The 13,632-nt window shown below is 42.9% G+C and overlaps 1 protein-coding gene across 44 annotated transcripts in view; it reads left to right on the top strand.

Moving 5' to 3' along the window:
• TCF7L2 (transcription factor 7 like 2) overlaps positions 1–13,632 on the top strand; it is a 157,931-nt gene that overhangs the window by 132,601 nt on the left and 11,698 nt on the right. For 8 of the 44 annotated variants that reach the window (XR_011850859.1, XM_072131433.1, XM_072131442.1 and 5 more), the window contains 8 exons: positions 1,827–1,959; positions 3,517–3,619; positions 5,206–5,292; positions 9,868–10,008; positions 10,120–10,279; positions 10,606–10,725; positions 11,900–11,948; positions 12,494–12,544. Coding sequence is in view for 43 of the 44 variants with exons in the window: in XM_072131433.1 (XP_071987534.1) it covers positions 1,827–1,959; positions 3,517–3,619; positions 5,206–5,292; positions 9,868–10,008; positions 10,120–10,279; positions 10,606–10,725; positions 11,900–11,948; positions 12,494–12,544 (844 nt within the window). In the remaining variant the exon portion in view is untranslated. The remainder of the gene's footprint in view (positions 1–1,826; positions 1,960–3,516; positions 3,620–5,205; positions 5,293–9,867; positions 10,009–10,119; positions 10,280–10,605; positions 10,726–11,899; positions 11,949–12,493; positions 12,545–13,632) is intronic. The other 36 variants (XM_072131441.1, XM_072131440.1, XM_072131457.1 and 33 more) reach the window with 10 other exon arrangements.

The following is a 13,632-nucleotide window of genomic DNA, read 5'->3' as shown; positions in this document are numbered from 1 at the left end:
ACCAGACAAATGTGCAGGAAGGTTTTATTATAATAAATAAAAATTCATTCCCGGTCTCGGCCCCCAGCCCCCCAGTGCAGACTCTTACAATGACTCCTATTGTATTTTTGGCCATTGACAGGATCTCCTGAGGTTTTAAGACGTTGCAGAGGAGCCTTGTCCTGGATTGTGGAGGGGAACAAGAAGAACGTGATGTAATAAGCGTTTAACTCTTGTCAGGTCGCGCGGCTGCCGCTCCCTGGGTATTAATACAAGCTGCTTATGGAAATGAGGCGCTATCGCGGCTGTAATCTGTCCGGCCATTATGACGAGTGCGTCTTTATCAGCCGCCACATAATCTGGTTAAATGTTCTGCCTTGTACCAGCGCCGCTCAACTCCACCTTGGGGAATATGGATTTTCGGTCTGAGTGCTTCCCATGTTGGGAATCCGTGCTACGTTTTTGTGGATGAAAGCGTGAACCTGGCCCTGGCGTGCAGGCCCCTGTGTTTATGGGGAGGCGCCTCTGCCGACAGGGGATACTGTGCCTCCTCGCCGCCATTTACTTCTGGAATAAAAGTCTTTGAGAAGTGAATAACGGGCGAAGCCAATGTCAGGGAATAGACAAGGCAGGTCCTTAGATCCAGGCTGTATAAAGGGGGCTACTAACTCCGGGAGCGGGATACAGTGTGCGTTAACAAATCCGGAGGTTGTGCAGGGCTGGCCTCGGACGCTATTAAAGGCAGGGTACCCCGCTGTGCCGACTTACATCACAAAAGGGTGTGAATCGGAGGGAGTCAGCTGGGAGGATGGGGGGCTCGTGCCTCAGCATGCCAAACCTTTATGCCATCACAGCAGAAAATTGCTAGGGGGGAAGAGGAGGTGGGTCCTGTCACGGAGAGGAAGGGTCCAATATATGATGCCTGGCTCTGCTGGGACAAAATGAGACAGTGACCCACATGGCCGGGGCAAAAACCAGGGACGTTCTATAAATATTTTTGAAGAAAAGAAAAAAGAGACATTTTTATAACAAGATGTTACCAGTATTATACAAAGTGAAGAAAACTTTATTTATGTACTTTTACCGGATCGCCTCCGTTCTAAACTTTGTCCTAGATCAAAGGCAACGTTTGGTGAAACTGCTTCTATGTAACATGGTCATGTGACTTCTTACAGAATTTGCGGTGACAGCTTAGTATTTGGGCATGCAGATGAGACAGTGGATGGACAAGGAAGGCATTGGCTGAGCAGGATGGATGGATGGGAGAAGTAGGGGAGATGGCTGACAGTGGATTAATAGAAGAGACGGGGGAATAGGGGGAAAGACATTGACCTGGGTAGGGAGATGGTGGACAGATAGAGGAGACAGTGGATGGACAAGGAAGCATTATGGATGGTAGACAGGCAGGGGAGACATTGGATTAGTAGGGGAAATGATGGACGGAAACGGAGACAGTGGACAGACATGGGGAGACAATTGCCTGTGAAGGAAGATGGTTTACAGACAGGAGAGACATGGAAGGACAAGGAAGATGATGACTAAGCAGATGGTGGTGGACAGGAAAGTAAGACCATGGACTTGTTGCTGAGACACTGGAACATAAGTACTCCATGAAGTCTAAATATCCTTCAATTTTATTGTATGACCTCATGGTGAAATCTAAAAATGTGTTACTGCCGATACTGGGACACATTGCTCTAATAATGTAGCCATATCGCTGCTATACGCCTTCACCCAACTTTCTGGGGTAAAGACCATTTTAGGGCTTTTAGAAAATTGATTTTGTTTCACCATCTTATTTTTTAGGACCTTTGCTAATTAAATATCTTCCCTTTTTGTCTCCACAGTCTAATAAAGTGCCAGTAGTACAACACCCTCATCATGTCCACCCTCTCACACCGCTTATCACCTACAGTAATGAGCACTTTACACCTGGGAACCCCCCACCACACTTACAGGCGGATGTGGACCCCAAAACAGGTATGTACTCACCTGTGTGACATGGAATGATGTGTGATGTCATCATTGGCTATAATCCAGGCCCCTCCTAATACACCTCCTGGTGTGGCCGGACCCTTGTCTTATACTGGATCCACATTGGTAGATATTAGTTACTGCATAATGGAAGCCTCAGATAACTGTGAACTACCTGAAGAGACCCAGGTGATCAGGAATGGAATATGACATCATCATCCGCCTATGGGCACATTTCTAGTATTTCATTTTTTTTAGGGTATGAATGGCAAAACTGAAACCCTAGGACGGATTAGAGGATTGAAGTTATTGGAAGGACAATGCTAGAAAGTTTTACATTGTATTAGTCCTTTTTATCAATGGGCTCCAGCAGATACTTTTGTTACCATTCCAAATTCCCGCCCCATTGTCTGAGTAGAGGATTCTGGGTGTTCCATGATAATGATAATAATCAGATAAAATGTTACTTTATTTACTCCCCGCCATGTGGTTTATAGTCACATAGGGACCACCACCAGTGTAATATGTTGTCTGCCCACCCTCTGTTCATTCCTCAGCCGCAGAGCTCTACAAATGATGTTTTCAGCGGAGGACTGGGCCGTCCACCTGTCTTTTGTCTTTGCGGGATGATTTATACATGATATTGGCGATCCGCCTCCTCCCTGTTTTACATCTCTTCTCCCTGCAGCCTTGTCTGTTTTATTCATGTGTTATCTCAGTGCAGAGAAGTGACCTCACAGGGAAGAAGATTATGGCAGGTTACTGCTGATTCATTACAACATACACATCCCGGGACATTTACCCACTGCTCCAGTTACTTGTTCACTGCACTTGCCTTTGCTGTAAAGTTCATGCTGAAAGTAAAACTCTACAGAAGACATTGGGCAATCGCTGGACTAGCAATCCCTATATATTGCTAGTCTCCAATACAAGTGTATGAATTCTGTATGGGATTATTATTCCAGCAATTGTCTTTTATACGCTGTGGGTGCGGAGGACGCCTATGCACAGTATAATACAATAATTGGATCTAATTAGGATAACACCACATCTGGAAGACGATACTGCTGCTATGGGGCCCATAGATCGTAGGGACCTGGCCATCACCTCTGCTTTTGCCTGGACTCCCCAGAACAACGCTGGTGTCCTGGGTTCCAGTCCCATCCAGGTCAACATCTGCAAAGATGTTCTCTCCGTGTTTGTGTGGGTTTTCTCCAGGTCCTCGGGTTTCCTCCCACACTCCAAAACATACTAGTAGGTTGATTAGATTGTGAGCCCCATAAGGACAGGGACTGAGTTGTCAAGCTCCGTGCAGCGCTGCGTAATTATTATAAGAATTATAATAGAATATAAGAATTATTATTATTATTTATTAAGAATCACATTGCACGCTCAAGGGGGAAGGGGGACCGGTCCTGCGGTGAGTAACCCATTAATATGGGGTTCATTTCAGTCCTCACTAGGGCCTTCTTCTATGTTTGCCAGGATTTACTATATTATTATACCTAAGTACTGTCTGACATTCTGAGATTTTTGATGTTTGCATCTTTTGTTTTTCCGCAGGAATCCCTCGGCCTCCTCACCCTCCAGACATATCACCCTATTATCCGTTATCACCGGGCACCGTAGGACAGATCCCCCATCCGCTAGGATGGTTAGTACCACAGTAAGCAGTTCCACAATTTTTACATTTATTTTATGTTTCAGTGTAAAGTGGATGTGATGCATGTGGCAAACTGATGAACCTTCATCATGGGGGGGCACTACCTGGGATACCAACCACCCTCACCCCTCATCCCGATCTGATGTGGGCTTTGGTCTGAGGATCTTTCACCATGTGGAGGGCAGTATCTGGGATAACAAACACCCTCACCGATTATCCCGATGAGATGCATGCGGCAAACTGAAGAACCTTCACCATGTCGGGGGCACTATCTGGGGTACCACTCATACTCACCACCCCCAACACAATATAATGCATAAGCTGACTGCATGTGAAGGCTCTGTCTGGGGTAACAATCACCCCTCAACCCCGACCTGATGCATAAGGTGGACTAAAGAGCTTATTGCATGTGGGGGGTATGCCTGGGGTACCACTCACCTCCAACCTCCTGGTATCCGATGTATACAGAGGACTGAGGAACTTACTGTATGTGGGGGTATATCTGGGGTTCATGAAAGCAATGGACCTAGTGAGCTTATTATATCCAGTGGGCCTGAATCTGAAGAATATTTCCCCAATATATGGTCCTATCCAGGCTGTATTTCCCCTGTAGTGGCCCCATCCAAGGTGCATTTCTGGAACACATTGGACTTACCATTCTCCTGTATATAGTGACCTTATATACCTTGGCCTATCTGGGTTACCTTTCCCCTATACCTTGTGGGTCTATATACCTCCCCTCTATAACCAGAAAATGCTAAGTACCCTCCCCTTTATTTAGAGGCCCTATTTACCATCCATTGCTTTATATATTGGGGTTCAGTCTAAGCCCCCCCCCCTCCCCTTTTATATTCTGGAATAAATAAGAATGTAAATGGAGGTTGCAAAAAAAAAAAAAATGACAAGAAAATAAATCTTGCCCCCTCCCCCGCCCGCTCCTCACAGTCATTACGCAGTCTCTGTCTTCTTACGGTTAAGGGACCAATAATTTATTCAGGAGCGGCTGAGTCTTTCTCCAGATCTCCCCCAGTGCAAGTTGTTGTAATAATTAATTATTGTAACGAGCTGTGACTGTCGATTGGTTGCCCACAATAGTATTTGGGGACTCTCCCCCGGTAAATCTTGTCAACTCTCATTAATGTGACAAAAGGCTACAAATTAAGATCTGTTAATTTAATGTTTTCTCACCAAGATCTAAATAGCGGAAGGGACCCGGAGCGCGGCTGAGCGCCTTTGATTCCCTGCACTTTATTTTGGTATAAATTTCCATTCATTATTATTTTCTTTGCCGCCGTAGCCCTCAATTAGTGTGATGGCTCCATTAAAGAGGCAGAGGCTTCGCCTTTAATTATCACAACAAAACACCTCGTGGCGGCCGCCGAGAGCCCCTATATTGACATAAGCTGAGGTTAGAAAATTTAATTAGCCGCTCGTATCAAATTTATGGCATTCATATTGTCGGCTTTGATCTGTGCCGTACAATCCCCAAGATTTTTGTCTTGATTAAATGAGAATGCTGGAATTTCATTTACTTCTTTTTCACCTTTTTACACTCAGTTTCTTCACTTTTTTTTGTCTTTCCTCCCAAGGCAAGGTCAGCCGGTGTACCCAATCACAACAGGGGGCTTCCGACATCCCTACCCCACCGCTCTTACAGTCAATGCTTCCATGTCAAGGTGAGTGCTACTTCTCATCCTGGTTCTAGTATTGTAAGGGCCTGAACCCCTGTACCCCAAATATGGGCGATGTTATAGGGTAATAATGCAGGATCTGATACTGTAAACCTACACCAGATACAGACCCCATAACATTGCAATCAGCTTTGCAAAATTTGCTGACAAAACTTCTATTTTTCATGCAGATTTTTCTGATTTGTTAGTTCCGTAATGTTAATAATCAGATATTACCTAATTAGAAGTCACTTATAATTGGAGGTTAATGTCTCATTTCCTATTGTGACACCTTCAGGTTATAAGAGGAACTACACTCCATAGAGATGAGGGAGAGTCGTGCATCATTTTACATTTTTCCTTTAATATTTGCAAAACTAAAAAGTATACCAAAAACATCCCTCGACGTTAGTGTTTAGTCCATATCCAGGGGTATTTGGTCTTGGAATCTGCCTGTTACAGGTTTATCTTGATATTGTCTTATTGTTTATTATACTTTATAAATATTATTGTATTTATTATATATATGTGGAATCATTGGATCGATTGATTCTAATACATCACAATGTCCTATTGTTGGGGAAAGAAAAATCCTGGGGAAAATATCTCCTTGTATGTTTTTGGGGTGGGAATCTGCACTTTCATGGGCCTGATACATTTGTTGTGATGATACAATCCTTGTTCCATTTTGGGTGTTATAGCGGCTGTTCCTTGGGAATCCTTGGTATTATGGACCCTTCTATGTCTGGTAGGGTTAGAGTAGTCAGTAAAGGTCATGATCTACATATAGTCTCCACTACCCTCAGATATGATGTCCTCATTATCATGTTATACTGGGAAAGCACCTGAATAATCCATATGGAGTGGGATTGGCCACACTTGTAGCTTAGTACATGGCAGGGTCACTGACCTCTAGGGTATCAGTTCAGGGGCCATAGACAAATGCTGAACACAAGAGATACAGTGTGTAAGTCAACCCCTTGATACTGACAGACCAGGGTGTTCTCATCCAAATATGCAGTCAGGCCAATATAGGGATAACAGAGACATCTGCATTGACCATATAGAACATTTAGAGAATCTGTATGGTTTTTAAAACTATAGGACCTATATGGATTTTATAAGGTCTATGTGGACTCTTTATGAGATTTGTAAGAGTTGGATGGAATCTGTGGGATCTATATAGACTCTGTAGAGTATATTGAATTCTGAATGACATGTATGAAACTGCTGGACCTTTATGACTCTGTAGGACCTGTATAGATGCTGTAAGATGTTGGCTCTATATGACCTGTCTGGACTCTGTGGGACCTATGTGTACTCTATGTGGGTCATTTATCTTATTACCCCCTTCCCTAAGTTCTTTTTGCGCCTTTCGTGAGTCTATTTTTTGCACCTGATTTGTCTTTGTCTTATAAAGTTTTGTGTGCTTCATTAGGCACAAATTTTGTTGCTCAAATCATACCATTGCTTTTCCTAAGCATGGTCAGGATTGGCATGTTATTGCACAATTATTTGCACCCTTATAGGCGCAAATCAAATTTAAATAAGGCTCAAATACCTGGAAGCAAGGGAAATACAAAGACAAATTAGGCGCAAACCAGGATCACTGCTACGTGGCGAACTCAGGTGAAAAAGTTACTAAAGTAGAACCAAAAAAGGTGCATCAGACTAAAATAAATGACCCCTGTATTGGACTGTTATGGACTCCCCAGGGCCTGCATGTACTCTCTAGTGTCTGCATAGCTCTGGCATCTCCTGGCAGCTGTGGGGTTAATGCACTGAGCGTAGCAGCGGATGTATGTTGCTAGTTGGATTATGATTAGCGGGACACCTTGGGATTCTTTTTTTTCCCTCCGTTTTGGGCTTCTATCCAAAGTTGGCAGAATGAAAGGTGTCTGGTTAAAAAGAGTATACAGCAAATTAAATAGATTATTGTGATAATGGGCTGACACAAGTACAGGTCCATTAGACGGATGACAGTTATGGGAATGCAGGCGCTGCACCCTGTTCTGTCGTAGCCTTTGATATTCATTCAATGCAGCGCCAGGGCCAGGGATTCTCAGAATTAAGTGAAGGGTCATTATACTTTAAACACCGTGGAGAAACCTAGATTGGCAATTAAACAGCACTTGCTGACACTCGCCGGTGCCACCCGGTGACCCCCTTTCGATTGAGATGTTGGAGCTTGGGGCCCTCAGCATGTTAAATTGGTGAAAGGCACTTCTCCTGACGAGGGCATCTCTCAAACCGTCTAGCTTCAAAGAGAAGCCACATCATGTATAAACCATAAAGTGGGCGCAACGGGCTGGCGAAAAAAAAGGAGAGAAAAAAAAAATTCCAGGCAGGAAGAGATGAAATGTTACCAGAAGATAATGATAGATTCCATGCAAGCGGCGGCAGAGCGGCTGCAGCCCATAAAGAGATGCGTCCCACTGCTTATGCATGAAATCAAGACGACAAGATGACACACGCTCGGGAGAACCGTGTCAACAACGCCTCAAAAAAATCCCCACAAGCCCCAGAGACGACGGCAACAAAAAAAAAATTAGTTGTCCCTAATAAGTCGTCTCATCATTATCTCCTGGCTCCGAGCCATGAAAGGTGACGGGCATCTAATGAGGTGGATTTTTTCAGGGCGTTTTGTGGGGAGTCGTCTCACCTTGAAAAGGAGGATACAATGTAACAAGCCGAATTCAATGCACCTATTGTATGGATCAGAATGGGATGAAGACTGGGGGATAAAAATACTATGTAATACACGGATAACGTCCATGTAACAGGAGGAACATATTGTATGGATCAGAATGGGATGAGGACTGGGGGCTAAAAATACCATGTAATACACGGATAAGGTCCATGTAACAGTGAGAACATATTGTATGGATCAGGATGGGATGAAGACGGGGGATTAAAATACCATGTAATACACGGATAACGTCCATGTAACATATTGTTTGAATCAGAATGGGATGAATATTATGGATAAAAATATAATGTAACACTGATAACTTCCATGTAAAAGAGGGACAGAATCAGAATGTTTCATTCTCAATGCCTGTACCAATGTAACACACAAAATAGTTCCATGTAACAGTCAGAATTTATTGTATGGATCACAATGGGATGAAGACTTATGAGCTTTATCATAAGTCTCTTAGAGCAGAACTGTTTTAATTGCCCATGGCAACCAACCAGAGCTCAGCTTCCATTTTCCCACAGCTGTTTATAAAATTAAAGCTGAGTTCTGATTGGTTTCCAGTTTTACCTCAGAAACTTGATGATAAATCTCCCTCACAATGTTTTACATGGATAATGTCCATGTAACAGGGGGAACATATTTGTCTCATTCCCAATGTCTGCCCCAATGTAACACGGATAACGTCTATGTAATAGGGGGAACCTAATGGGACGTGGATTAGGAATGAAACAAAATGTAACACACAAAATAGTTCCATGTAACAGTCAGAATTTATTGTAAAACTGGGGATAAAAATATATTGATGTCCTATTCATATGTAACTAATAGAGGGGCCACATTTTGTAGTGGGGCCCCCGCTGTTACTATGTATATTGTTCTTGAAAACCTGAGGCCAAAAACCTTTACAGACCTGGTGCTTTACACAGATGAGGGTTTGTTACAATTGTGTTCTCTTTCAGGTAGCATCCTCTCTAAATTCTCCAGTCCTGTTCTCAGCCCCCCATGATGCATTATAATTAAAATCCAGTTTTATAGTGGGGTTCCCCTGAGGAATGTTAATCTGCCAAATCTCACCCAGCATAGGAGCTGCAGACAGATTACAGAGCGGTCACTAATAAGTAGCCATGTTTTCTGTTACAGTCTGTGAAGGGGTTTATAGATGTATGATTGAGGGGCTGTCAGGCGTCAGTTTCCTGCGTGGGATACAGTCTGTTACTCTCTGTTATCAGCCATTTAATCCCAGGAAGAGGTGACAGTACAGGGGGAGATACAATCTATTACTCTCTGTTATCAGCCATATCATCCTGGGGAGAGGGGACTGTACAGGGGGGATACAATCTATTACTCTCTGTTATCAGCCATTTCATCCTGGGGAGAGGGGACTGTACAGGGGGGGATACAATCTATTACTCTTTGTTATCAGTCATTTCATCTGGGGGGGGAATAACTTATTGTATTTGCTTATTATGCTTAGAAATATTTGCAGTAACACCAACACTTTGTTACCTACAGAAACATATTTACACTGATAGTCACATAATTGTAACTAAAGTGCAGAAGAAAGACCGCCATAAATTCCTCTCCAGAGCCTTTACCGCATCCTGAGATGTATGGCTTATGGTTGGGGGGCTGCAGTTTGGCCAATGTGTCAGAATATTAGGGGTTGCAGGAGCAGCATCATATATTTGATATGTGACATTGTTGGGGAAGGGGTTGTAATGTTTTGGGGGGTTAGGATCTTGTATTAGATTCTATCCCATTATGGGACTGATATGTATTGTGTATACAGCGCCACAGTATATGATTGTGCCATGTAATGACTGTCATGTGATGAATCACCCCTCCCCTTTCTTTCATGTTTATTCTGACAATTTACACAGCTTTCTGTCCTCCAGATTCCCCCCACACATGGTACCGCCACATCACAGTTTACACACAACTGGAATCCCTCATCCCGCTATAGTGAACCCAACCGTCAAACAGGAATCTTCCCAGAGTGACGTGGGATCCCTGCACAGCTCGTGAGTTTACCCTTCCTGCCTTACTGCACGCTGCCCACCCTGCCCTCGCCTAGCGCCACCCGCAGGACAAAGCTAAGATTTCTGTTTTATTTCTTCCTTTTTTTAATACAGAAAACATCAGGATTCCAAAAAGGAAGAAGAAAAGAAGAAACCTCATATAAAAAAGCCTCTAAATGCATTTATGTTATATATGAAGGAAATGCGAGCAAAAGTGGTTGCGGAATGCACATTAAAGGAGAGCGCCGCCATCAACCAGATCCTCGGCCGGAGGGTAAGTGCCTCCACATGACTGCTATGGGCATTCACTAGATGGAACTGATAGACTAAGATGTTGAGGTCTGTAGTCATTCATATAGATAGATAGGAAATAGATAGATAATAGATAGATAGATAGATATTAGAATATTTCCTTTTACAGATATTTAGAATAGTGATAATAGATAGATGGATATATGATAGATGGATAGATAGATAGATGATGGATAGATATTAGATAGATGGATAGATAGATAATGGATGGATAGAGATAGATAGATGGATGGATAGATTTTCCCTGTAATATGATTAGTAACATCCGCTCCTCTTCTCTCCATACAGTGGCACGCGTTATCAAGGGAGGAACAAGCAAAATACTACGAGTTGGCACGGAAGGAACGACAGCTGCACATGCAGCTCTACCCCGGCTGGTCGGCAAGGGATAACTATGTAGGTTCCTATGTAGGTGGTATTTATTCCCCTTCTCTAGAACTTTACAATGTATTATTGCAGGATTTGTCCGGATGACACAGACTTATTGCTTAGTATGTGGCTTGCTGCAGCTTTTCTCTGCTCTGAGTTACCGTCACCTCTAGGTGGTTCCGATATACATACAATGTAGGCAGTCAAAGTTGCAGGACGCCGCATGCAGATCAATGTGTTAAAGTTGTGTGAAGGTTGAATCCCCTTAAACCATCAGACAGAGCCCTCCCATAACCCACAGTAACTGCACTTATAGGTAAATTGTTCCTCCATCCCAAATTGGAGTCGATTACATCCTATTCTTTCTTTCTTTTCCTTTTCTCCCTCTGTTCTATTTTTTCCTTTCTGTTTATTTTCTTCTCGTGTTCATGATTTTTGCCCCTTAATCTTTTCTCTATCTATCTTGGTATTTTCTTCTGCTTTCTTCCATTTCTTTCTTCATCAACTTCTTTCTTTTCTCTTCTTTCTGTTCATTTCTTCTTCCCTTGTTTTTTTCCTTATGTTTTTCCTTCATCTTCCCTTGTTCTTCTCTTCTCCCATTCTTTTTCCCCTCATTCTTACCTTCTTCTTTCTTTCTAGTGTTCCATTATCTTTTCCCCTTTTCTTCTGTGTTTCTTCTTAAATTCCTCTTTTTCTTCTTCCTATGTCACTTATTTTTGCCTCCTTGTTCTCATCTTCCTCTTCTTCTCTTGCTCTGTTTCTTGTTCTCTCCTTCTTTCCTCTTACTTTTATTCTTCTTTTTTCATCTTGTTCTTCCCACTTTCTTCCCATCTTCTCTTCTTTTTCCTTCATTCCTGTCTCCCATAAATAATATGTTTGCACTCTAATAGATGTAGAATAATTCTATCCAGATGTCTCTTTTTCTCATTGTCTCTTCGTTGCTCTGAATGTTGTCCTCCATGATGGGAGTTGTAGTTCAGCATCTCATCATATATAATATGGTCCTGTCACTGGGACATCATTTCCTTAGTGTATCAGTCTTCCGCTGACATTTCTGTATACAATGTATCCTCCACAAGACACCTGAGGGGCCATAGTAGTGACTGATGGAGAACTCACCTGTTTATATACGATGCTCTAGTCCAGTGTTCACATTACACCAGGTTTCTTCCCATTGTATAAATTGTGCCTGTTCCTTATGTTCCCTCTGTAGGGCAAAAAGAAGAAGAGGAAAAGAGACAAGCAGCCAGGAGAGAGTAACGGTAAGTAGTACCCCACAATATTGCCCCTCCCCTATCACCTATCCCACCCCCAGCCCACCCAGACTCACCCAATAGCCTCCTGGGGGGTAAGTGGTGCCTACACTCTGGTATCAGTGTCCAGCATTGACCTCCAGACTGTACACCCCTGCACTGGTGATTAGTGAACCCTGTGTATATTTCCTTTGTGACTCCCCCCTCCCCTCCCTATTGTTCCCAATGTCATTGGAGTAAGGTGTAGACTTGGTGTCTTTGCATGCCATGCTAGAGATGTTGTATAACGATATAATTAAGTACCAGCCTGTAGTTTAATGATGACATAACCGTGTGGTGTTCTCATACGTGTGCGAGCATGTGTGCGTCTGTGTGCGGGTGTGAGGTCTGTGCCGGGGGTCTTTGCTGCATGCTTCACTGGGGTAATTCCCTGTCCACACTCATGTGTAATCCAGGCATTAAGGAGGTTTGAACCTACCGCATCTATCATATAGCGCTATAATATATTATATACCAGTGTCCAGACTATTGTATAATTTGTTCTTATTTTTCAGAACACAACGAATGTTACCTAAACCCTTGCCTTTCACTTCCTCCGATTACAGGTGCTAAGCCATTTTTTGGACTTATTCCTCTAATTTTATTATTCTTATTCTTATTATTTGATGTTTGACTTTTCCCTGACAATGCATTTTATTGCCATCATAATTTTATTAACATAAACCACTTCTTGTGAGAGAGGACGAGAAAGAGAAAGAACCCTACACATTGTAGCCATTATCATCACCGCCCCCATACATTGCTGCTCTGGCTTTAAGCTTTTGGTAAAAGGGGGAGGGGTGGGTCCTTAGAATGCTGAGAGTTGTAGTTACTTAGCTCAGAATACTAGGGCCTGGGATGGCTATGGTCTTTACTATATGTAGTTTCTTTTCTGATGCACTAATTATTAACCCCATGCTGTTTCTTTGCAATTTTACTACCCCTCCTACCGTGGACCGTTCATAAGGAAAGCACCAACAGCTACAGTGGGGGTCCATGGAGAGAATGTGTCCCAATATAGGGTCTCATGTCCTCCTTAATCTTAGACTTGTTCAGTATTCAGGCTGGGAAGGGCTTGTGAGCACTTACTGGGATCTCCAGCTGAATGATTCAGTACAGCGTTGAAAATCACAACCCGTTCAAAAAAACTACAAAAACAGGGGTGGTCATGTAATGGAAGTCTATAAGATTTGGGAATTTACCATGTGTGGGGTACAAATTGCTTCAGTGACCCTAGGAAAGAGCACTTTTAATGGCATCTGCTCCTCATGGGAGTTACTTGGTAATATTGGCTCCGCCCTAGCTTAGTAAAAGAGGAAGAAGCAGAGAATGCACACCCCTTACTGAAACTACAGACATATGTGCTCATATCCACATGTGATCCATGACTTCAGCTCTTAAATGGATAAATCTAAAGGTCATCTATGATTTTATTGGTAAATTTTCAACAGATGGAATGTATTTATGTGCAGCAGGGTGTGATTTCGATCTATCAGAAGATAATGTGAATGTGATCAGATAGCTGCTATTTTGACTATTTGAGGCCCTCAACTTATGTGATAGATTGTACTTATAGCAACTTCTCTGCTGCTTTAGTGAGTGTGCTTTGTACAGGACAGGAAATTGGATCTGTAGCTTAACCACTGCTTAACCA

Source organism: Engystomops pustulosus, chromosome 11 (assembly GCF_040894005.1).
Source record: "Engystomops pustulosus chromosome 11, aEngPut4.maternal, whole genome shotgun sequence".
Taxonomy (NCBI): domain Eukaryota; kingdom Metazoa; phylum Chordata; class Amphibia; order Anura; family Leptodactylidae; genus Engystomops; species Engystomops pustulosus.
The sequence above is the reverse complement of the archived record's forward strand: the minus strand, read 5'-3'. Positions and strand labels throughout refer to the sequence as shown.